This window comes from Cryptotermes secundus, unplaced genomic scaffold, assembly GCF_002891405.2.
Source record: "Cryptotermes secundus unplaced genomic scaffold, Csec_1.0 scaffold99, whole genome shotgun sequence".
Taxonomy (NCBI): domain Eukaryota; kingdom Metazoa; phylum Arthropoda; class Insecta; order Blattodea; family Kalotermitidae; genus Cryptotermes; species Cryptotermes secundus.
This window is the reverse complement of record NW_019725842.1, coordinates 2,783,370-2,808,281: the sequence shown is the minus strand read 5'-3', so window position 1 is coordinate 2,808,281 and position 24,912 is coordinate 2,783,370. Positions and strand designations below refer to the sequence as shown.

Sequence of the window (24,912 nt, the reverse complement as noted above, 5' to 3'; positions counted from 1 at the left end):
CGCGTGTTTGCTAGGCAAAGCGACAAGAAATTGTGTGGGTCTCGGATTTGGACAAATATTTATTGGACAATCACTCTTTACACTCACAAATACAACTATTAACACTTGTAACGTCTTCGGACGTTTCCTCTTCAATTTTATACAGTCCCGCACCGCTATTCTCGGTGAATTGTCTTCTGCTCGGAGCTCAACTGTCCTCACATCTCGTCGGATACGAAACTAACTTCTGCTCTAGCCGGATACAAACTGTTATATCCTGCACTCGGACTGAATGGGAATACCTTGTCGAAGGGTTAATTTCGCCCGCTGCTATGCAACTGCCTCTTGTTGCCGCGGGAATACGTGTTTACCTCACACAATTCGTTTGTAACGGTGGAAACCCCACTCTTAGGCTTTCATCTCCGGGGAAACGATTTCCTAGGCATCGCTGCCTAGGAATTGCTAGCCGTTGACTAGTGATGGACGTCTTATAGTCCTGCTTTCAGGCAGCACGTCACATTATGTGCCTTCCCATTCCCACGGAATTAATTCTTCAACCCTGATGGTGGAGTCAGCAGACACTCCAAAACTTTGGTACCTACTTACCCGTCTACACGAAGCCACGTTCCAGGAGAAAATGAATCGCAACGTGGACCGCTGAGAGAACATTATATCACATCAGTCTGCTTTCACCTGTTCTCACTCTCTCTTCGTTTACGGATTTTCTTATTTTTCCTTCTACCCTGAAGATGGAGGCGATACGTTCCTCAAAAACGTCGATTAACACCACATCTACACGGTACCACATCCCAAAGCACTGCTTTCTTCATTATATCACACATGCCTGCCAAAGTGGGCCACTTGGAAAATCCGAGCTGCAAGGTCACACTTATTTGTATCCAACCGGCTTTGAATGTGTTAAGATGTTGCCCCAACCGCTGATATTTCGTGGTCAAATATGTTACAGGACTGTGAATGAGCAACTGCTAGTTATATGAAGGGAAGTGATCACGGTATATTTTAACATGGCATACCGGCATTTTTTCGGATCACTTAATGAAATCACAGAAAGGCACTGGTCATGGCTCTAAGTACCCGGCTTGGATTCAAGCGGGTGTGTTTTCAATGTTACAAGGCGGGCCATGTTATTATGAAATATGTATGAATATTATGTTGTGCCATGTCCACGAAATATCTGACAAGCAAATTCTGTGCTTGTGACGTCCTCACCGGAACGTTGTGGTCTTATGTTACACAGCTTGTTGCGATGAATCAATGAATGGGTTATTTAACAACCCTCTATCAACTTCATGCTACCTTAAATCGAATAAATTGCCGGTTCGTATACGGTCATTCGGAAAGGAGTGTAGAATCGTTTAAGTCATTATCCTAGTCAGGGGCCTGGGGTAAATCACGAAATTATTCAATCGGGTTTGTCTTATATCCAGCAGCCGTAACTACCTCGTGTGCAATCCTAATGTAAATAAGATTTGCTGCATCAGGAATAAAATTCGCTTAGTTGGGAAGGGTTGGAGTAAAACTGGGTCCACTCGGCACGGCGGCCAATGATTGACCTATTGTAACCTGTCCTGGATGATTATGATGATGGAGAATGTGGTGGAATGAAGATTGGCAGGGGAAATCGAAGTACTCGGAGAAAACCAGCCCCAGCGTCACTTTGTCCACCACAAATCCAACTTGACCAGACCCGGGATCGAACCCGGGCCGGCTCGGTGGGAAGCCAGCGACTAACCGCTTGAGCTATGTCGCGGCCTGCATCAGGAATAAATATAATCCATGTGTAACAAAATATATATTTGTTTTTCAGTTTACTTTCAGGATTATTTCTTAATTGCAGAGATAATTAAAGTAAGAGTAAAACATGAATGAGAATAATGAATTGATAGGGATTTGGTTGGCAGTAGCCGTGATGTGCGATGTCAAGAGTATTTTGTCTGTGTGTATTAACAATAAAAACCACGCAAAATTCGTGGTTTTCGGCCTCAGGGATCAGGACAGAACCAACGACCTCTCGGGCATAAAGCAAGAGTGGTAGCCACTGCAATTATACGTTTCTTTTGTGCCAGAAGTTCATATTTATGACAGTATGTTAAAAATGAATATAAATTAGAAACTTGAAACACTGTAGCAGTAAGTAAACTAAATCTTTCTTACAGTTTCACGAACCAAGCCGAATCTAACTGAAGAATTAACGTTCTGTTCTCCACAATGACACAGAGCACAACAAGCTTTATCCATTACAGTTTCGTGGCTGGTACCAACAAGATCCACACTTCATTGTAAAAGAAGCAGAATACAATACACCTAATTTTTTACGTGGTCGAATCAATGGCTCAAGGTAGACAAAAAAGCAAGTTATTTTGAGTTTCAACTGATCCCTCCTATAACCAGATTCGTTTCCGTCCTATTTACATAGCCGGCGCTTTTAAAAACATTCGATTTCGTTTGAAATTAATGTCTGTAGACTAGCGCTAGCTTATTCGAAGGAAAGAAGGAAGGTCAAACAGAAGGATAGTCAGAACTTTCAATACGCAAGCATAATATTGAAGAAATTTGAACTAAACCTAGATCTTCGGAAAACAGTAGACACAGAATGAATTAATTAGGTGGTGACCAAAATTCTGTCACTATTTATGTGTGTGACTATAGACGGGGTATGGATTGGTGAATGGATTTATTGGCCGCTTATTCACATGACTAGCAACTACAAACAATTACAGCGCCACTGTTTATCTCCACAATTCATAGATCATCACAACACCTGCTAACCCTTTCTAATCAGCCGTTCACTGGCAACGGATACTAACAGTTGAGATTCTTCAGCTTCGCGCGCTCAGGTCACCCTGTCACAGCCGACCTTCCAGAACTGAACTGTCAATAAACTATAGCGTCATCTCTTCTCGGCCTCCCTTACAGAGCTCAACTGAGCTGGTTGCCCCAGTTCTCCTCTTTATAACTCCGCGGCGCAGACAGCGTAGGCAACATTTAGCTGCATGCGTAACCGTTGCCGCGGGAACGTGTTTAATGTACCGTTGCTCAGAAACGGGTCTGAGGTAACCGACCATCTCACGATCGCTGCATAGCAACGGCTATCACGCAACAATATGGATGCTCCCTGGAGTCATTCATGAAACTCGTTATCTTAATCTGAAGATCTTAGTATTTTAAGGATCGGTATAAAAAAGTAAACATCTTTCACCATTGTTGTGATACAATATAACCATGATAACATGCATGATTACGTCCAAACATGAACATGTTTAAAGGATATGGAAGGAAGACAGCGTGGTCAAAATTGAAGTACTCTTCTTGCATCTGTCCGGAGAGACTGAGGAAAATTATAGAAACCTATCAAGATAATTGTTACTCCGACTGAGATTCGAACTGGTCACGTTCTGAATATATTTACATCCGAGTGCGTATGTCGAAATAGTTCACATGAGCTTTAATTCACTTTCTGACTAGCATAGTTGGTCCAAAATTATGTCGTTTTGAATTTTGTTGCCTAGTGTGCTTTGTTTTTTTTTGTTGCTTATTTTTCCTTTTTCCTTTTTTTTTTTGTATTTCTACTGATATTGCAGTTCTATTGCTATTCTACTAGTATTGCTACTACTTTCTTTCATCCCTTCTTTTTCTTTTACGAGGCCTCATGTGAGTTATAATTTCTAATTAATTTTGTAAAGTTGATTCGTCCAATATCAAGCAACTGTGATGAATCCCACTAATCCGATAAGCCAACATGCAAGGTTGTATACTGTACACTAAAATATATATCCTAACAACGCAGTTTCAAGCAAGGTACTTTGGGGCTTAAATAATAAAGTTTAAATTAATAATAAACAAATAGCATTGAGTCGGTCGTAAAAGCTGTTCGTACTCCCTATAGAATTTCATTAAACACAGGCAACGTTAAGAAATGAAAACCAGCTAAATGTACTTTTATTACGAAGCTCGTAGGTTCTCGCAGAACAGAACGAAATCTAGAGCTGGTTATTTTAGAGATTGGAACTTCTGCACCTTGTGTTTTGCGTCACAATTACAGATCTGAAAGCTGCACACGTTCAGAGATCAATGATCGTAGCAGGAAGTGTTTAGTTCTGCGCCTGAGCGGAGCTAGGTCTAGCCCCTTTAATTGAGAAAAGGGACCGTTGTGTTTTACTGTACAACATGCGACACAAAGGGCAGAATACATCTGAATTATGAATAGCTGTGATTTCCATTCAGCGGTACTAACCTTCCGAGGCAGCAAGTACGGAGTACTACGAGGACATTGCATTACAGTAACTGAACATGGAAATAAACCGCAGAATTCAACACATATACCATTCTGACGATATGAGATCAGAAGAGAGGATGGAAAACTAATAGTGTTGCACGAATGGTGTGACCATGTTTAATTAACGTGTCTATATGGTACACCGCAGACAGTAAACACCAATGAAACAGGAAACAAAATATAAAACATGCAGCAGAATCTTGAGAGGGAGGTTTGATGTTCTCGCAGATGTGATCATGACAATTATCTTATGGTATGTGTCGCCGTGTAGTCTGGTAAAGGTGTACCAACGTTTTTATTGACAGTGAATTTCTGCAGTATGTTAGTTCCATGGTGCCACATTCTAGCTAAAAGCAGTCTTGCCGTGGTACACCTGCTCTTCCAGTGGCCTATCTGATCGAACCTATAGTCTCATCTTCTAGTCGTGCAATCTGTTTCAACTTACGCAGTGTAAGGACTGAGTCTTGGTGGTGTAATCATTCTACTAAAGATGAGGAAATGTCACCTGAGGACCTGTCTTGAGAGTAAACATAGATAGCACCTATACCACTAGTCTTGCCGTTTCTTGTTTTCAGTTCCATAAACTTCTTAAACGGACAGATGCTGATGATTACGGTCCAGGACCGAATGCGACTAAAAGTAAACTAGAAGAAGGCAGATTACAGCCCACAGGCCTGCAGAGATAACAACAGAGTTGCCGAAAGCTTGAGAGGTTACTGCTGCTGCTGATACGAGTAACACGTCATTGGCCCTGATGCCAGCTTGCTAAGACAAAGTTCTCCTGTTGTAAAGCCAGTCATACATCAGAAATGGAGCGGTACTTGCTCTTATTTAATAAACTATAAGCTTAAAATATACCGGAAATATGTTTCAGATGATGAAAGAACAAAAGTGAAGTTTTCTCTTTCTCTTGGTCAGCTTCACACATCGGCTGCTTTACCTCCGGTACCCACTTGACAGGAGGCTGTGTTGGCCACAGAGCCTGTCTGCAAGCTCTGTAGAAGAGCCAGATCTCTTGCCCCTTGCCGGGAATCAAACCTCAATTCCATGGGCGCCTGGCCAGCCACAGCTAGTCGCTCTACAGATCGAGTTATTCCGAGATGAGCCCAAGCTGGGGCTCGACACCAAGACAGACAGACTGACCGACCGTCAGTCGCAATGTGACTTTGACTTTGACTTTGAGAGAGTCAGGGAATGTAGAGAGTCAAGGAGGTCAAGGCATACGAGAAGCTAGTGCAGAGTGCTCATAACAGAAGTGAATGCAGCGACATTCAATCCAGTCTCGTAAACTGGAGGATCGAATTGAGACCAGGAGCACAGGAGACTATAGGAAGTCGGAATGTGGAGACTTGGCGTGTGATTTGAAGACTTTGTGTGTACTACAGTGCAGTGGTACTGGGAGTGTGTGAATTAGATCCTGTGTTACAAATCCGTGAAGACTAGTGTAGATAGACTGAAGAGATTAGTGTCGAGTGCTTGGGAGTGCGAAAATCAGTAACGGTGTTATAATTAATTGTAGTTACGACCTGTAGTGGTAAATAAATCCAATTACCAATCTGAACCCCGTCTCCAGTCTCCCAAACATGTGACAATATACACTTCCTCTGAATACATGAATAAGCTATGGTATCTGATATAGTTGCTCTGTCTTCAGAGATGTCAGTAAGTTAGTGTGACCCATATGAAGCGTTGAGTAGTACTGTGTTCCTAGTTTTCTGCAGAGATGACAGAGAACATGATTACATATAATCTACGAATATTAATCGCCTTAAGGTATGTAGTGGAATGTAAGTATAATATATAGTACATACCTTATATTCATTACTACTATTTGCTGTTGGCGATGTGCTGGTGGATATTTCAGTGTATTTAGTATCACTGATATACTTGTACGGTATGCAATTATTCTACTGGCGCATACGCACTGTTTTGTGTTGTGATTATGTCAAATAGAATGATCATATCTTATGTTTTTCATTCTTATCTATGTAAATTTAATTTTCTTATGTGCATTTCTAAACGTTTTCTGTAATGTGAGTCATTTTTCCTCTTTATCCCCTGAAGTTGGTCACATAGGACCGAAATATTTGAGTTGAATGACTTAAAGTGTTAGTAACATTAGTTAAACTTGATGATTCCCTTGTTCATTATGGGTGAAAAGGAAGAAATGTCCCTGTGATTAACTAATTAAAACGTGTGATGAAGTGGTACCCATGGATAGGAGCCGGTATGGACGTTATGGAGAAGAGAAAATTCATGACCGTAACTGCACTCGAACTCCGACTCTTCGGTCGTCCAATACGCAGACTGTCGCTATACCGATCGTGCTATTCCGGCTCCCGACAATGGTAGTGCATTCTTGTTCTTTAATAATTTATTAACAGTACAGACATTTTCTGCATTCTTTTATAGGATAGGTAAAGACCAAGGATATTCTGTGAGTCAATTAATTAAGCCCCATGCCATACTCTCGCGTTAAAAGTCCTCGGTACCCATCTGATAAGAGGCTCAGTGAGTCCCATTGTCGGTCTGGACGTGTGAAGGAGAGAAAGATCTCTTATCCGTATAGGAAATCAAACTCCGATTACTGGGCCGTCCAGCCCATATTTGCCGTTATACTGACTGAGCTATCCCTACTCATATATATATATATGTATATATATATATATATATACTCGTATATACATATGATTCAGTGAGGGTTTAATTTTTTTTTAATTCCCTGGAGACGTATCTTAGTCGAATTCTACAACGTTCCATTCTTTTGAAATTAATGCATGGTAGTAAAGTTCCTTATAGGCAAATTATCTCACTTTTATGTCTTTCCTGACAATAATTTCGTAGTGCTTTCTACTGTTCAAGTTATGTTGAATCGTACATTTGTACACTAGTATACAGCCAGCATCACAGTGTTCGCAAATGCACGATACTGGTCCCTAGACATTCAGTTCAATAGCCCTCACATATCTGGATTGGAACTGGACAGTTGTAGAATGTGTGTGTGTGGTGATACCAAAATTCCATTTATAAAAAATTGCTGTTCCACCATTACAATAATGCTTAGGTTGTTTCAAAGTTCAGTGAACATCACTGATGTTTGAGAAGTCTGACGAATCTCACAAAGAGTTCATCGTTTAGTGAATTTTGCCTCAGGGAAATGTACGATTACATTTATGTAATAATTTCCAATTAACCTCGTTCCATTTGCTTGGGTGAATACATGTATTTAAAATATATGCCACAGTGAAATCCTCTATGTTACTTCCCTTCACGGATTAAACGCACGTACCAGCCTCAGAGTCTTCTATTCGGCTCTGCCTGCTGTTTCTCGTACTAAGAACTTATGAAAAGGCAGATTAAGCTTACTAACCTTCGGCTTCTGCAAGACGACTAAGCGAGCGGCACACCCAATGGAACATGAAAACAGTCGCAAAAAAAGTCGTTCTTTAAAATCGTACTACAACATCAGAATTCAAAAAGTTTATAACAACGACGTGCTTTGATGAATACTGTTTGACCAAGTGCACAGTGCAGCAGACTACTTTAAAAAGGTGGGTTGCCTGAAATTGGACATATGAGGCCGAAGCATGTAGCTGAAACACTGAATGTATATATATTTTAATAACTTTAATGAAATTCTAAACAATTCACTAAATGTTTGTTAAATAAGTGTGATTTTATGTTGTTAAATTAACATTGTTACCTTACAAAAGGAAAATAAAACTATGGGACTATAAGTTCTGCAAGAAATTGTTTCGTCTGCTATGAACTTATGAGCATTTAATGTACATCACTGTTTGTTTATTTCCAAATTTAAGAAAAATGACGTATATATTATTCTAACACACGAATAATTTTTTATTTTTGCTTCTATATTAAGAATATTTATGAGAATAATATTCTGCGCAGAGATCATACTGCTGCTTCTCCTGTCATACATAAGAAAGCGAACCTCAACTTCATGAAACTAGCGACTCGTCAGCTTCTTTTCAGATAAGACAAAGATCTGATAAGAAATGGGCTTGCGAGTCAACTGGGAAGGATGTTCCCTGGGTGTCAAAATATTATCCCCGTTATTACTATTGCAGTTGCAGAGATGACGCAACTGGAGAAGGAATCACGAGTAAAACTTTTCTCCCTCAGTAACCTCCATTCCGATTTTGGGTTTCATTTTCAAAAATCCCTGGTTGACATTACTCACCCTCATTACAGAATTCTTTCCATGTATCATACATATACCGGCACGTGTGTGGGGTTAGCGTGACGAATGGCAAAATGTTCTGGACTGGATGATTGGATTTATTGCAACTTCTAATGCAATTACGACAATTTAGCGAAACTATACACAGACTGAAAATATACTACGTTCTAACTCTATCAGACAGACCTGAGTAAAAACACATTACAAGAATTAAAATTATACCTAACCGAACAAAAAGAAAAACAGTATATCAGTTATGGCGCTGGGCATAACTCATTCACGAGCCAGTACCAATTGAAACATACTCGTACATTTACAGCAGACTCTGCATATCATGTATAATAAATATGTGAAAAAATCATAATTCAGATCAATTAAATAACCGTTGTTTCCTTGTTATTCCAAATTTTTCCTTTGCGATTAAGTTTAGTTTTCCCCTCTCATCATTCTTTTGAACAATCTCTATAATTTCTACACATAATCAATATTTTACGCTTAATGTTGTGTTTATTTTGAAAGTAAAAATGTATATTGTAAATAATGTAAAATAATGTTCACTAACTTAATATATGGTATTGATAAAACTAATCCCCTGCTGACAGTCGGAACATGTAGACAGGAATGTTATATTTGACGGTGTCAATAACAAATTAACAAGCCATTTTCTAGCAAACCTGGCAAATAAAATGAAATTGCGTAATTCGGCATTTTTGTGGACGCCACTGCATCACAAAACTGTGGCATTCTGCTTTACCTTGCTCAGGCAGAGTATCGCGGTTCAAGTACCTAGGCTCTTGTTCCTGATTGCCTGGCACAGTTTTCCAATTAATTTTGCATGGCAGTTCCACTCTCCCAGTACTCAACAAGCACCGCATCTTTAGTATCTCTGAAACTGGGTTCCGAGGCTTTTCCCGCTATCATAATAAGTGGCTTATAGTCCCTTCCGCAATTTTGTCACTGAATCGAAATTATGAACCATATTTTATCAGTATACGAGATGAAAAGCGCTACTACATGTTAAGACGTAAATTTCAGAAATATGTAGCAAGACCCCCTTATATGAAAGTGCAGGTAACTGATTAACGTGTGCTGTATCCTCAAAGGTCTATCATTTCAAACCAGAAACGTACTTGATGTTTTGACATAAATGTCCTTAACAGAATTCATACTTTCAGTGGCATTCAAAAGAAAGTTTAATGCTTATAGCATCTACGTAGTTGTGGCATTTCAGAGCAGATCAGTGCTTGATGTTTGGACACAGAATTCCTTTCAATGATGTAAGTTCAAAAGATTGTTTAATGTCTAATGCATTCACGTAGTTCTATCCTTTTCACAGAGATACCAAAACCTCACGTATTGACCCCATATTTGTAACGGACTTCTCTTAGTCTCTCCGTGTAAGCGTGTACCATAATGTCAAGTGAAGCGTGGTACGCGTGAAGAAAATAACGGGTTCTAGTTGGGATGGTTGGATTTATTAGCACTTCGGTTACAAGTTCTCTTAATACAGCGCTATCGCCGATTTACATACTCTCCAGTTCACTGCCGCACACGCAATAGAATTCTCCGTCTTCCTTAGTCGTCTCCTAGCAACGGATTTCGACACAGAAATTATCACTTCAAATCACTATGAAGTCTTCTTTTCTTCAGTCACTTTGTACTCCTCTGTCCTAATCTGTAAAGTAAAAGTAAAGCTATCCCTGTACCAGCCCATGAAGGCCCATAGGGTTGTGAGACGCTGAGGGTCCCACATTATCTAGACAATCGGCTTAAAGATGGCGGTAATGTTGTCAGCCTTACGCGCCGGCCGTGCTTTACTGCCCAGGAAAATCTGTCCTAATCTGTACTCAACTAAACTTCACAATTCACTAAGGACACGCTCCATTCTCGTCTTCGTACTCTCAACTATTCTTAGCTTCTTAATTCACTTCTCTTATAAGCACTGTGCACAGACACCATGGAAAACACAGTCCGTATTGTTGACGACGTTACCGCGTTTCATAGCACTCTTCTATATGGAGAAATATGTTTACTGAGCGGTTGCTTATAAATGAAATGAATAACCATGTTGTTATATTGTTGCGTGCCTGTATCACTTAGTAACGGCTGTTTCTGTGGCTCAGCAGTTCTTGCATGGAGTAAATACGTCAAAGTAATATTCAGATACTCTTGCGCAGAACGAGGAAGAGCGGTAATGTCATTCCACAGTAACATAAAGACAACAGCCTAAATTTAGGGATGTTCATACACTATTTTCTGATCTCCTTATGAGACGGGAGAAATCACATGATTAGAGTTTTCATGATTATTCTTAGTTCACGAAGGCATTTGCCTTCAGATCCACACATCCTTAGATTCCTATTAAGCCAATTTCAAAAGCATTCTGCTATTTTCTGGGGTAAGGGGGGCCGGGATAGCCCAGTTGGTATAATGACTGGCTACGGGCTGGAAGACCTAGAGGTCGGAGTTCAATTGCCGTTAGAGCAACATTTTCCTCTCCTCCACGTCGTCCAGACCGCCTCTGGGGCTCACCCAGGCGCCTATCCAATGGGCAGAGGGGTAAAGCGGTAGGAGCGTGAAGGCAACCACTCATCTCCAACTATTACCGAGGTCAAGAAAACGTGCATTTACATATCTATTCCCACATATGCCTTGATGGTGTCGTGATGAATTAGTTAAGTACAGGGATAAAGTTTTATGTAACCTTTGGGATGAAATGCCTCGTCGTCCGTTGTAAGTGAGGCAATGTTTCGCAAGCATATGACACCATCTTCATGGTTAAAATGTAAGTCGATCAAGAAACCAGCACGAAGCAGGCAGCAAACAAATCCACAGGCCATACGGTGTTATATTGCTCAAGGTCGAACTCTTCACAACCATTGCTGTGACAACTTCCACTCCTGTACCCCGCTTTTCTCGTTCCATGTTAACAGCCTGAGTTCTGTGGTTATTAGAAAGAGTTCCTAGCCAGGAAAGAGTAATTCCACTGCTGATATGTCATTTAATCAGGAACGGCACATAATTTGAGGCAAGTACCGGAGATACTGCTCACGGTGTCTGTGATTACCAGTGATGACGTTAAGGAGAAACTTCTTCCATAGTATATCTCGTTTCCGCGTGAAGCCAACAGTTGCCAGTGCCTCAGGAGATACTGCAACGATCTTCATGGGATCAGTATCTCCCTCGTTCCGGAGATTTTGTTACTTTTTATCCTCAGAAGTAAGGGATCATGGAAAGTCGATTCGAATCGTAAGTTGAAATGTAGCTGCATGTTCTCGAAAGCAATGCGGATAACTAACAAACTAACCAATCAACCCATGATCTAACTTTATGGGGTCCTTGTTGAGAATCGACCGGTCGCTCAGCTATAACATGGATTCTATGAGAAAGTCATCCGGTGCTCTGTGACTCAATGGAGTGCGTCAATACGTATGACATATATCAATTTACATTCAAGAATAAATTAACTTCAAATTAAATTTGGAGAGTGTCTGCTGCCATTCAGTTCAGAACCTTAACACAGCCTGCCTCCGGGCCGAAAAGCAAACTCGGGTCTTACAGAACATGAAGCAGGAGTAATCATCGCTGAACCACGAAGTTCAGTGTGCCACTCTGAGACCGGGTCCCTTTTAATGGCCTCGAGCAATATTATGAATATTATGTTAGAGGAGATTGGAATATCAAGGGACAGGGCTACAACTTGACGTCATGCGCTGTTTCAGAAGCGGCAGCCGAGATCCTGGGAGCGCCGGATCTGCATATCAAGAGCGGCAGCAAGCTGAGGCTGGTGTGTACGCTTCGCCAGAGCACGGAGCCGCCCGTGTACGTGTTTTGGTATCACGAGGAACGCATGATCAACTACGACAAGGAGCGCGGCGTGGCTGTGCACAGCGACCGCTCCAGCAGTGTGCTTGTCGTAGCTGAGGCGCAGAAGCGCGACTCCGGCAATTACTCGTGCGTGCCCTCCAACGCCCGGTCAGCGAGCATCAACGTTCACGTCCTCAACGGTAAGAACTCCAGAACTTGACAATTAATCATATTACACATTATATAAATTATCTAAATCATCCTGTAATTTAAGTTTCTTCTTCTTCTTCTCCTCCTCCTCCTCCTCTTCCTCCTCTTATTCTTCGTTTATTGTTGTTATTGCTGCTGCTGCTGTTGTTGCTGACGACGACGACGACAAACCGGTTGAAATTCAGCGAGGTGTCATTGCTTTCCTACCTTCATCGACCACATACTTCCTTTCTTTATCTTTTTGCCATTTCAAGCATTTCTTTCGTTCCATCACTTCACCATTGAAAGAGTGAATTAAGTTACATTTTTACCCTTCAGAAGGCACAGTTTCCAACATACAGCTGCTATTTGCGAAAGTACGTAAAAACTAAAATGGCGTGTGAATTCCGTAAGATACACATCTAGTCAAATAATACACCTGCATATACTTAAACCTACATCTATTATATTCATATTATTACTATTATCATCATCATCATCATCATCATCGTCATCATTTTCACCGCCATCATTATCTGTCGTCTGCAATAACATTATTTCAGCACATTCTAATAAACTGGAAAAGACACAGAGATATCAATTTACTCTGTCCAAGATTCTTCGCGTTTATGAATCAATTCTAAATTATTTAAATCACAAAAGCTCTTTATTCGAGACCACAAAATTTTGACGCTTTTCTTCTTGTTAACGTTTCCAAGAACAAAATCAATTCCTCTACTATGGATACCGCTGGTCTCCGTGTAGAAACTAAGCAAATTATGGATATTTCCACTTTTAATGTCAGTAAATGTCTCGAAACCTAGCCGATGATCAACGTGTGCCACATCATCTGCAGAACTCCGGACGTTTCTAGCAAACACATTGCCTCCCTTGAGAATATTTTTTACTTTGTTTAATCTTGATTATTAATGGCTTCTGTTACTTTATTAAAGTATTATCTGTATTCTTTTAGAGTTTAGTGTTTAATTCTTAGTTAAGTTATTAGCCTATCTTTAGTCTTATGCACATTCAGTGCTGCCCGTTACATGTTCATCACAGTTTGTAAGCACTCAGATAAACGAACTAAATTGAACTGTTTTATTTGCTTCTGAACTAATCCAGTTTGCAAATTAATCGATATTTTTAGAAAATTATGCTCCGATTTAAATACTCTTTATTGATCTAGCTTTCTTGCTTGCGTGTTTGTTATTTTCCCTCGTGTTTGTTGCTTTTGATTTGTACGATGCATTTGTGCTGACTCTGTACCTGATCCATGGCCGTCGATTTCAATACAAAATGAAATAAGATACTAGTTAATATAATTGAATTATACGGGAGTATCTGGGTTCTGTTCAGTAATTTGTAGAGCTGAGTTCATATCCCGGGTCTTATACGGGTCTGGCTCGGGCAGGGCAGGAAGAACCTTTCACTACAATTACACACCTCTTTAGACCGTTGCACTTAGTAGTCCTTTAATCGCCTCCAGCTTACTGAATACATCTGAATTTATTAATACACTTAATTTGAACTTTACTTATACTACTTTACAGAAGGGCCGTAGTTGTAAATTTTGCGTCCGACTTTGTCGAAAGTTGTATCAAGACTCCTCGAGGTGGAATGCACTCTCTCTGAATCCTGATGTCCACGAACCCCAGACTCCAAGAGAAATCCACTCCCCCACTTCTGCCATTGGTTAAGTTTTCAAACTAGGAGGTTCCCTAAATTTTGAATTCCCAATCATGTTGCTCTACTATGTGATTCTGGCAGATGCTGACCTGAAGCTAAGGTTGACAGCCCCTTGATGCATTACGATCAGGGTATGAGTCTCCGGCCGTCCCACTTCTAAGTTATAGCTGTCCCAAGCTGTCAGCTCTCAAATTCCCAAAGACTTTCCGACTTTGCTGAAACTGCCAGAATTCCAGGCAATTACCAGATGTTACATCCTGTCCACATAGGAAACCTTGAACTATGTCCCTTCCGCGTGTAAGAGCTGGCTGTCTGCCGCATCTCTTTGTTTGTAATTTTGTAATCTTAACTTAATACATATTTAATTAATGCACAACAGTCCTCCAATCAAAATGAACGGTTACAGTGGAGGTGTCCAGAAAGAGGTGCAGGTGAATCGCAGCACAAGGAAGGAGAGGACCCGCATAAGTGGAGACCAACATAAAGGGCCCAACGATGTGAGCGGTTAAACTACATGCGGCACCAGATTTTAAAAATCAACTTTTCAATATCAAGCTCAATATAAAAATAATCTGTGAAGAAATACAAAATCACTTTTGGCATTAAAAATTTCAGATGTAGAGCACGTTAGCTTTTAAGCTTCAATTTCGTATATATGAAGCGTCGTTCTTTGTCTAAATATGTGCAATTAAATAAAATTGTCACGTGTAGGGAGGTACGCGCGACGAGAATGACCGGTTCTAGTTCGGATGGTTGAATTTGTTAGAAAACACCACCTTTTCTTGTCGAGTATTGTTGTGTTACCTAGCAACATGTTGCAACATGGTCCACAGAGAACACAGCTCCTATTCTTGCGTGTTCGCTGGAACGTGTATACTGAGTCGTTGCCTAGCAATGGTTCGATACGTCATAATATAATCGATTCTACACAACAGATCAGTAGGTGTTTCAGTGGTCAGTGAACCAAGTCCCTGTGCGGTTCTGTGCTCTGCAAACTCAACAAACCTCTACGATCTATATATTCCTAATTGGAACACTATAAAATCAATCATTGATCCACTTTCGTTCCAGTATCTCACATTTTGTTCTTATACTCCGTGTCTCATATTATAAAACTGTCAGGGAATACGGAATGTATAATATACGTCAACGTTCTGCAAATTCCAGCACTTCATAAACTATTCACGTATTTATATTGGTCATTCTTTACCTCGCTTTTGTAACACGACCAATTAGTTACATGCGCAGCGCAAACTGCATTTCCTCCACACTTTACGGTTACGGAGGCTTGAAGCGATGAAGCTGATGAGCAACAAAGCAGAGGCCAAAATCATTTAGGACGACACCAAAAGCCTCAGTCAGCATGGCTTTCTTTTTAAGGCGAAGAATTTTTGTTTTCAACTTCAAAGTTTTCTCTGACAAATTACGCGCAAGAAACTTCTCATGAAGTAAGAAACTTAATTGTAATTTCATTGTATGGCTTCGAAGAAACAAGAGTTTCTAGAACCTATTACGAAGTCTAGCGTTATCTGCTCATCTGTCCTTCCCCTGATATAGTGACACGGTAACTGACTGGTTTCTGTGAAACTCGGTATGAACAGCACAGTACTGTAGGCCATCTCGTGGTAGCATTTCTCAACTTCCGGTCGTAATCAATTCAAACGTCCTGTATATGGAACTTCTGACCTAGGAACAAAACTAATGTCACTGTTTTCAATCATATAGCGTTTGAAGTGAACTTCTTCAGTTTTGCAATTACTGACAAAGTATTAGTGGAAGATAAAAGGTAAAGTAGTCCCCAGAATTAATTTATGCAGCACCACGCCATGAATAAATGTGAGCCTCTACCGCTTTACACCCATAGAAAGAGCTCCCGGTGCCCATTGAATACGAGGCTGGACGGGTCCCAGAGCCGGACTTGACGTTAGTTAGAATCGAACTCCGATTCCTCGGTCGTTCAGCTCGTAGCCTGTTCGATGTGTCAACTGAGCTAGACTGTCAATAGTACCACAATGCATACTAGAGAAACAGGATGTGACGATATGTTGCAGAGGCCAGTGGAAAAATCTTGTTAACGCAGTGACTATTAATTATCTTCAGGAGAACTCTGTTCCATGGAGTTATAATTGGAAGATTATTTGTATTAAAATTAACTTTCTTTATATAGTATGCGATCGTCATTGAATTAACCTCCCATAGCATGCTGGTTCAATATGAACTACCTGCTTTATCGTAAGGGAACTCTGAATTCTGCCCACACTGTACTTTTATCACTCGTATGCTCCTCACAATAAACAGCGACTGTTTCCATAAACAGCATTACTCGGCTGGTCTCTGTAGCAGAAACGTGATGTGTTTCCTGTGAGGTACGAGCTGAATTCTTATTTATAAATCAGAAGACATCCAGTGCCTGGAGTCTTAAGTATTTTGGAAAGATCGGTGCCTCGTTTGATGTAAATATACCTCCTTAAATGATGAGGTTATGCCGAGGTTTCCTTTCTTCATTTAAATTACTGATTTCTGGTGGTTAGAATACTATTTTACATTAGTCTTGCGGCTTTCCCACAGACAAGTTTTATGGGTTATCAGAAAAACTGTGCTTTCATCTACATGACATGGTTACATAAGTAATCATATCCAGCCACATAGTGCAAGATAATTCTTGAAAATCTGACAGTAGTTCATCATATTGTGACATATGGGCCGTTTCTATAACAATAAAGGGATATACGTAAACATTCTCACTGCAACGAATACAGACAACAAAAGAAGAACTACAGTTTCTATGCGACAGCCGGTAAACATCCCCTTGAAGAAGTGAGAACAATGTAAGGGAAACTGTTTCCTATGCGGTCCGCGCCAAGCAAACGCAAGGAACAATAAGGTGTCCATTTCCAGGAAATGAGGTGTAAACACGCATCCTCAAAAAAAAATACGGTGTTTTCCGTGGGGTCCGTGCAGAGGAGCTATCTTGAAGACAGTCGGCGCTACGAGTCAGTCAGTTCTCGGTAGGACATAGCCACGGGAAGTTCGTAGTAGATGAATTAGAAGTCGGCCAGTGAAGACTTAACGTGTCATTTGAAGACTTTATGTGTGCTGCACTGTAGTGATAACTGGAGTGTGATAGTTTTAGTTCCTGTGTTAAAATCAGTTGCACGGAAACGGACAGGGAAAACTCTGCAGACGAATAGCCATTGTTTAGATCTGTTACCTAGTAGCGATTAGTGTAAGCAGATATAGAAGATTTTCTTTAAGTGTGATAATTACAGTAATCTTGGAAGAGTTACAATTATTTGCAGTTATGACCTGTGAATATCCAATAAATCGACTCGCTGATCGAAACCAGCGTCTAATGCAGCGTCACTAATGCACGTGACAATACTGTCACCATTTACAGGCGTGAATAATAGACGGGGTTTTGACTGGACGATCGGATTTATTGAACTCCTTGTACAATCCCTCTTATTCACAATAAATTACAACAACTCGCAATAAATCTCCAGCCGAACCCTTCTATTTTGACTGTCTAGCACTCACTGAGTCTTGAGTAAATGTAAAAAAGTAAATATCCCAGTAACGGGTCTGTCGTTTACAATTGCTGCTGGTCCTCGCTAGAGCAGTAATTTTCGGGTCCAAGTCCCGTGGAGCTCGTAACCATATTTTACTGTCTCAGATTCGAGATTTCCCTTCTACGTCTCCTCCTACAACTCGCTAGTGGTGGAAGTATTCGACCCCTCCAAAGTAGCCCTGCGAGCTTATTTATATAACATTGAGGCGGACTCGTAGAGAATACGTCCATTTCCTAGCAATGGACGTCTACTGTTGCCCAGAACGCGCGTAACGATCCGTTACCTAGCAAAGTGTGTCCTACTGTTGAACCCTTGTGTCAGGGAAACGCGTTTGCCGACTCGTTCCCTAGCAATGGGTCGACGTGGCAAATTATAATGGAAACTACAGATTTTACAGAACCTCTTAGTTCACTGTCGTGTTGACGAAAGCACACCCTCCAAACCAATCTCTCTAAAATTCGTTTTAACACTATTCGCCCATCTACGCTCACGTCCAGAAGTAATCGATAATATTTCGAGTTCTGCACTCAGAACTGTACGAATCATCACTTCTGTTTTCATGCAACATGCCTTTCCATTTCAACCTAGATTAAATGATATGAGTATTAACAAAATTTTGAAGTTCTGGCGTCTGGGATATAATGCTGTGTAGTCAGTAGACATTCTGCGGATTAATTAAGTGGTCGGGCCTAGGTAAGAGAATAAAGGGGCCCATATACGTACGAGTCTTGCTCGCGAGTCCGACTCGGCTCGGTTTCTAATCAGCCACACTAGTCCGTGTGTGGGTCGCCACGCTCATACGTGTGTGGTGAAATTAATCCGAGCCCGGCTCCTCGCCGAGCCGGACTCGCGAGCCAGACTCGTACGTGTGTGAGCTGCCTAAGACTGGCTGGGCAAGTAACATGCATTAGGACATAAGAATTCCATATAACTAACATTCTTACCGGGCAGTCACAAGGAAAAATGCCGCTCCTATTACCTTCTTATGTCGTTCTGCGAGAATCAGTTTTGTCACTTTGCGGCTGTAATCTGTTGCATAGGCATACCATCTCTCATAAAGCAATGGCACTTCTGTAGTTCTTGTTCTCATAGTAAACTGCCATTAACGTTCTCAGTAGCGCTGTTCAGAATCCCCTTTATTTTCCCGTTTATACATTGCTTCGTGGGAACTTGATCTAACATACACCGCCGCGCCTAAATCCTGCTCAACGAGGTGAGGATTTTTCTGCTTACTAACCAATTTTTCTTCTCTTACAAAGTAAATATTTGAGAATGAGTGGGAACAGTACCCTTGTGATTGTGGTTCGCAGACCACGCGCAACAGCGGCCCCGCTCTGCCAGCCATCGCCCCTTCTTTGGTAACACAGCCGTTCTGCGAGTGTAATGAAATCAGATCCTTCTATAAACAAGTTTAACAGCTGAAAGAATTAGGATAACGGCAGCAAAAACAAATATTTCCCACCTCACCAATATGCTTTCATTTTATGCATTACATATGGAGATCGTATGACATATACTGTACGTAAAGATTCGAGAACATTGCGTGGCTTCTTTCATACTCTCTCAGTTCCTCAGGCTAAACTCTTACAGTGATGAAAGCAGTCGTGCCCCAATGGAAACACTATACCGGCATTTATCTCGAACCACTGAGGACAACTACGAGAAATTCAGAGAGGATAGCCGGTGTCGTGGCTAAGATCTGAAATTAGGATCTCCAACATGATTACTCCTGCATGAACCTGCTCGATGTTCCACCTTTAGAACACATTTATAACTATTTTAGTACTTAACGCGAATCCATTTTCTGTAGATATAAACAATAGGAATCCTTCCCGTTATTCAGCGCCTTGGTCTTGTGTTTTACAACACTGTTAGCAATGTTTCAGATCCGGATAATATCTGATTCCCATACAATGTACGCCTAAACCATCGTATTGTTATGACCTCGATCACTTTGAACAATAGTCAGTGATATTACGGCGAGTTTCAGGCGCACTAGCGTCCCTGCGGGGCGTCTACTAGAATCGTCCAGTATCCGATTATACGTATGTAACAACTCGAATTTCTATGGAAGTCGATACGAGGGAGATTTTTCAACCTCTGTGGGCACATTCAATTTCGGTTAAGTAGGAGAGCATTAATGAATACATTATATGAAAATCTTTTGCTTCCCTGCGGGTATCTTGATCGGAAATCCCTCAGTATTTATCGCGGGAAAATTTTTTGAAAGAACGTTTCAGGAAAAATGGAACGGAACTTCTGTGCACATTCAATTTTCTCAGTAAGTGTTAGAGTTTATTACGGTATAAAATTTCCTAAAACTGAAGACAATAACTGAATGAACACATGCGATTCTAACTCAATGTGTACATTTCCTAACATTTTGTTTTTTCTTCAAGAAAATTCAGCGGCTGAGAAATATAAAGGGAATTACTTACGTTAAGTAAACAGCTGCCTGAAGATGGCCTTGTAAGGCCGAAACAGATTGCAATTAAATGTGACCTAAATATCTCCCTTTATTACCAATGTGACTGGCCATACAGACTTCCGTACGCTACGTATGCTATGTTCCTTATGTTAGCTGCGTCGCAGAGATTACACAGCGTACGTAGCGTACGTAGCGAACATAGCGTAGCGCTCTATGTGGCCGAACCTTTAGAGAAGGAAATGAGTGAACGAGTTATGTGTTTAGCTTCACAACATGAGAGCTCATTTGAAGTGTATGTAGTGCGTAACACTTTCCCTCGCCTTTATCTCAAATTGATATCTAGCGTGCGTAGTTAATCATACGTCAAGCCTCAGTTCCTGCATGTAGGCTTCCTAGGTTCTGTTATGTTACAGCGTCCATATGGATGCGTCTTTCATCTCGCGAGTATTTATACAAACTTTCAATTAGTGAAATCTGAATGGTATCGAAGCCAACTTTGTTAATTTAAGAAATTGCATCAGTTATGTCTAGCGTTATATAGCGTCCACTGAGGTTAGAAACGCCTGAGCATAGTAAAACGGAAATGACATAGTAAGAAGCGGCCGAGGCATATTTCGCGTTACTATCCCAAAGGAATGAGCAAATACATGAAAATTCCTGTTAGGATAGCGAGAGGCCAGGTCGAGTTTCGAAAGAGCCATCTCTGGAATGCAAGTCGGGTCATTAGAGCAGGAAAGCCAAGCACAAGTATTTAACAACGCTGACCGGAAATGTAATTAATTCTTAAGCACTGACCTCAGCAACAGAGATGGTCACGACAGACTATTTATATAATTTCGCCTTGATGAGGTAGTTCAAGCTTCGATTTCATCACAGAGATTCCGTATCTCCGCTTCCAAGTCCCCTTCATAGATTCCACGCAGTTCTGGTCAGAGTATTTTTCTTTTATTCCTTGGCACTACAGCCCCAGTGGGCCTAGGCCTACCTCCATGAACTTCTCCGTTCACTTCGGTTTTTCTAGATATTACACATTCGGTAGGACTCCTTGGATGGGTGATCAGCTCGTCGCAAGGCCTCTACCTGTATACAAACACAGAAAAACGCACACACACAAACTAAACATCCATGCCCTGAGTGGGATTCGAACCCACGATCTCGGTTTCCAAGCGAGCGAAGACAGTACATGCCTTAGAGCACTCGGCTACGGTGACCGGCGGTCAGAGTATCTACCAAATAAAATTTCAGATGCACTTCATTAGATTATCCTAAGAACAACAATAACATTGTATGATATACAGAGATGATAAAATCTGGCAGTAGCTCAGCGCGTGACGGAGAAATTTTCTTCAAACGGCCACACACACTGACCTATAATTTGTATTTCTCAGCAGCCAAGAAAATGGGTTCGCTTCTGCATTCTACTGAAGTCGAACATGTATCCTTTACAATACAGTGCGACCTTCAAGTCTAGTCCACATCAGCAAACACTGTTCTCCTTTCGCTGCGTCATTCAACTTCATTCATTGGACTATGAAAATGCATTTTTCTTGAGTTCTTAAACATGTTTTTGCCTTAAAATTGTATTTTAGGAAAATAGTGAGAAAATAATAAGCTGCAAACAATTCATTCGGTATTTTTATAAACGAGGTTGTTCCCTCAGGATTGCAGACATGTTCATGACGGCAGGGAAGTGGGCAGAACTGCCTGTCGTATGGTGTCAACGAACTCAATTTAAGTACAAATATCGTCAACATAGTCACTAATATAAACGGGTTCTGGGCGAAGACACGAACCGGAAACTGTCGAATACGAAGGAGAACCAATAACCAACACACAGCAACTTTCGACGTGAGAAACAGCCAAAGAACATGACTTAGAAGACGAAAGACCGATACACAACACTGCATGTTATGCAGCAAAGGGTTACGTACATGTAGAAGTAGTTTTTGGGTAAATTTGGAATCACTACAATTAGATGTAAGATGGAAAAAACACAAAAAAAACTAAACTAAAACTGAATAGTAATAAGGACATGAACCGGAGAGCTGGGTTTACAAGGAAGTAAAAGAAATTCCTGACTAATCAGAATGTTAACACGACAGCGGGAACCGCTGACAATACGGAAGGGCTATATGAAATGTGTCATAAGCACTAAGGCAGACGAAAAATGCTGAGTAGGAGGAGGCGGCTTACCAAAAGAGTCAACCCCTTCTCGATTAACAACCAATAAACAAGCTACACCGACCCAAAATCACGTCAGGGTAGGAGGACCCCTATACCCGGAAGACAACGAGTCAGCATAGCAGAGGTTATAAAAACCCGAGACGACCCATTTTAGGGGCTCTTTTTAGCTTTTTAGCTTCTTAGCTTTTTTTGGCTATTCGATTCGATTCTAGTCGGATCTATTCTTATTAATGTCATTATTACATTAGTACCTCAATTGTGGCCATGAGTGGACGCTGGGTCGTGATGACAAGCCTTCTCATCTTCAGCTCAAGTAAGTGGAACCATTTCATATAGCCATGATCATGAAGTGCAAAGTGTAAAGTGTAAAGTGTAACCCGGGAGAGATAGGCTAACCAGATGGGCTAGGTCATTCAGTGATTCCAAGCATAGAATACCGACAGCAGGGTGATAGGGGGTGGACATGATGAGACACTGCAAGATTATTTTAATGTAAGTCGAACCGACAAACGTCGGCACGGTGTATATAGTGTATTTAAAGACGTAGGTAAATAGAATAGGCTAGGAATGTGACGAGTTTCATTCAACCTCACATATCCACGAGTGTTATCCTCTTCCTCCGACTCCAGGACGTCCCAAAGCTTCGGCGATTTACGGTTACCCCAGACAGTAATGCAAGCTAAGATAAGTACGAGATTTCTTGAAATAACAAGATGGTGGCAGCCTACTAATCAGGGTGACGGAGAGGGATATTTCCTCGTCCTCCGTTATCCCGGCAGGAGATAAGTGTAGCGGCAGCTAGAGAGAGAGAGAGGTGTACAGTGGCGGAAGCGGTGGAGGTACCTCCACGCCCCCCGTCACACCGCAACACTGCACATCGGAATTCTGAAGATGAGAAGCCTCGGGATATAAAAATAACCGGAATTATATACGAGCTGTACTCGGCTGTGTTTCGCGTTACTTCATTAATTCATCCTATTTAACTGCCACGTATTTAATATTTTCGGTCTTGTTTTATACATTTCCTCCATCAACAGTCACCGTGTGTTTTTTCTGGTACATTATCCAAATGGATATCAAAGGGATGTCAGCATGTTTATATAACCCTACGCCCACATTCATCCTATTTTTGGAACAACCTTGACATTAGAATAAAAGTGAACAATCGACTGTATCTAAAATTTAACGAGCTCCCACCATCACTTACTAAGTTTCTAATTCTGACCCCTCAAAACGCAACATGAACTGAATTATCCTGTGGGTTTTTAAACACTCACACTACGTAAGTATTTAGGTATATTAGATTTGTGCAGTACTTACAAATACTCTGCCCCACAAACAAATGGCTCTGTGTATCCCGACAAATATAAAATAACACATTCGGAGAACTTGAAGAATTCTACGATAGTTACAGAACAGTTTTACTTTAGTACTGATAAGAAATATTTTCGATAAATTCATGAAAGCAATTAATGAATATATAATTTATACTATTCTATTTGACGAACTCAGATAAATACATCCAGTCTTCTGCCAAAATAAGATCTCTTTGACTTGCAGCTTAACTTAAGCCATAGCTCAAGCGGTTAGTCGCTGGCTTCCCACCACGGCGGCCCGGGTTCAAACCCGGGTCTGGTCAAGTGGGATTTCTGGTGAACAAAGTGGCGATGGGGTAGGTTTACTCCGAGTACTTCGGTTTCCCCTGTCAAGCTTCATTCAACCAAATTCTCCATCATCATAATCACCCGGGGCAGGCTACAATAGGCCAATCAGTGGCCGCCGTGGCGAATGGACCCAACTGAAGTCCATCCCCCACACCGTAGGAATTAAAAAAAAAATAATGGTACAATAGGCCAGAAGTGGCCGCAGTACAAGGGACTTAGTCCCACCCCACTAGCAATAAAAAAAACAAGCCAAACGTTACAAATATACAATTTGGAATTCCTTGGATGACAGTGAAGACAATAGCATGATCACTGCAACCATACAAAAATACCGAAATATTATAACAAATACTCATGCCTCGAGTATTTTTGGAACGGGCGATCCCAATGTTAGAGCAGCATAAGATGACGTGCGCAAACTGGGAGTCGCAAGGTAACTGCCATATTTAATATCATGAAGACAGAGGATAAAGCAAAGATTTTGAGAATGACGTAACACGTATATTGGCTTTACTGTTTCTGGCAGATTCAGTGATCGCAAATTAGCATACTGTTGTTGCCAGCCTTCCTGGTCTTCCTCAAGGAAGAAGTCAGCAGAAAACAACGTTCGGTTACAGGCTTCATGAATGCTTGTACGGAATTGAAGTCTCGGCATTTATACGGAAACCCTCTTTACGGAATACATGATCGTTGTCACACAGAATATTCACGGACAAAGGAGCGTGATTTCGAAGTGTAATAAAATGAAGTAGCTTCGCATTTGGAAAGTCACGGGTTCCAATCTCAAGCGAGAGGACGGTTATCCCGAGGAGTTCACTAAATGTCTGCGGGAGAAGACTCGGATAGTGCCTTGAATTAAGTCACAAGGGCGTCATTACATCTTCTGTCATGTCGAAACTACATACAAT

The 24,912-nt window shown here is 41.1% G+C and overlaps 1 protein-coding gene and 1 long non-coding RNA gene across 2 annotated transcripts in view; one reads left to right on the top strand and one right to left on the bottom strand.

The window, feature by feature from the left end:
• LOC117282246 overlaps positions 1-24,912 on the bottom strand; it is a 537,046-nt gene that overhangs the window by 506,484 nt on the left and 5,650 nt on the right. The window lies entirely within an intron of this gene.
• The window catches only part of LOC111863630, a 364,157-nt gene that overhangs the window by 333,651 nt on the left and 5,594 nt on the right, over positions 1-24,912 (top strand). Inside the window, exon 5 of the mRNA XM_023850124.2 lies at positions 12,200-12,484. Coding sequence (XP_023705892.1) covers positions 12,200-12,484 — 285 coding nt within the window. The remainder of the gene's footprint in view (positions 1-12,199; positions 12,485-24,912) is intronic.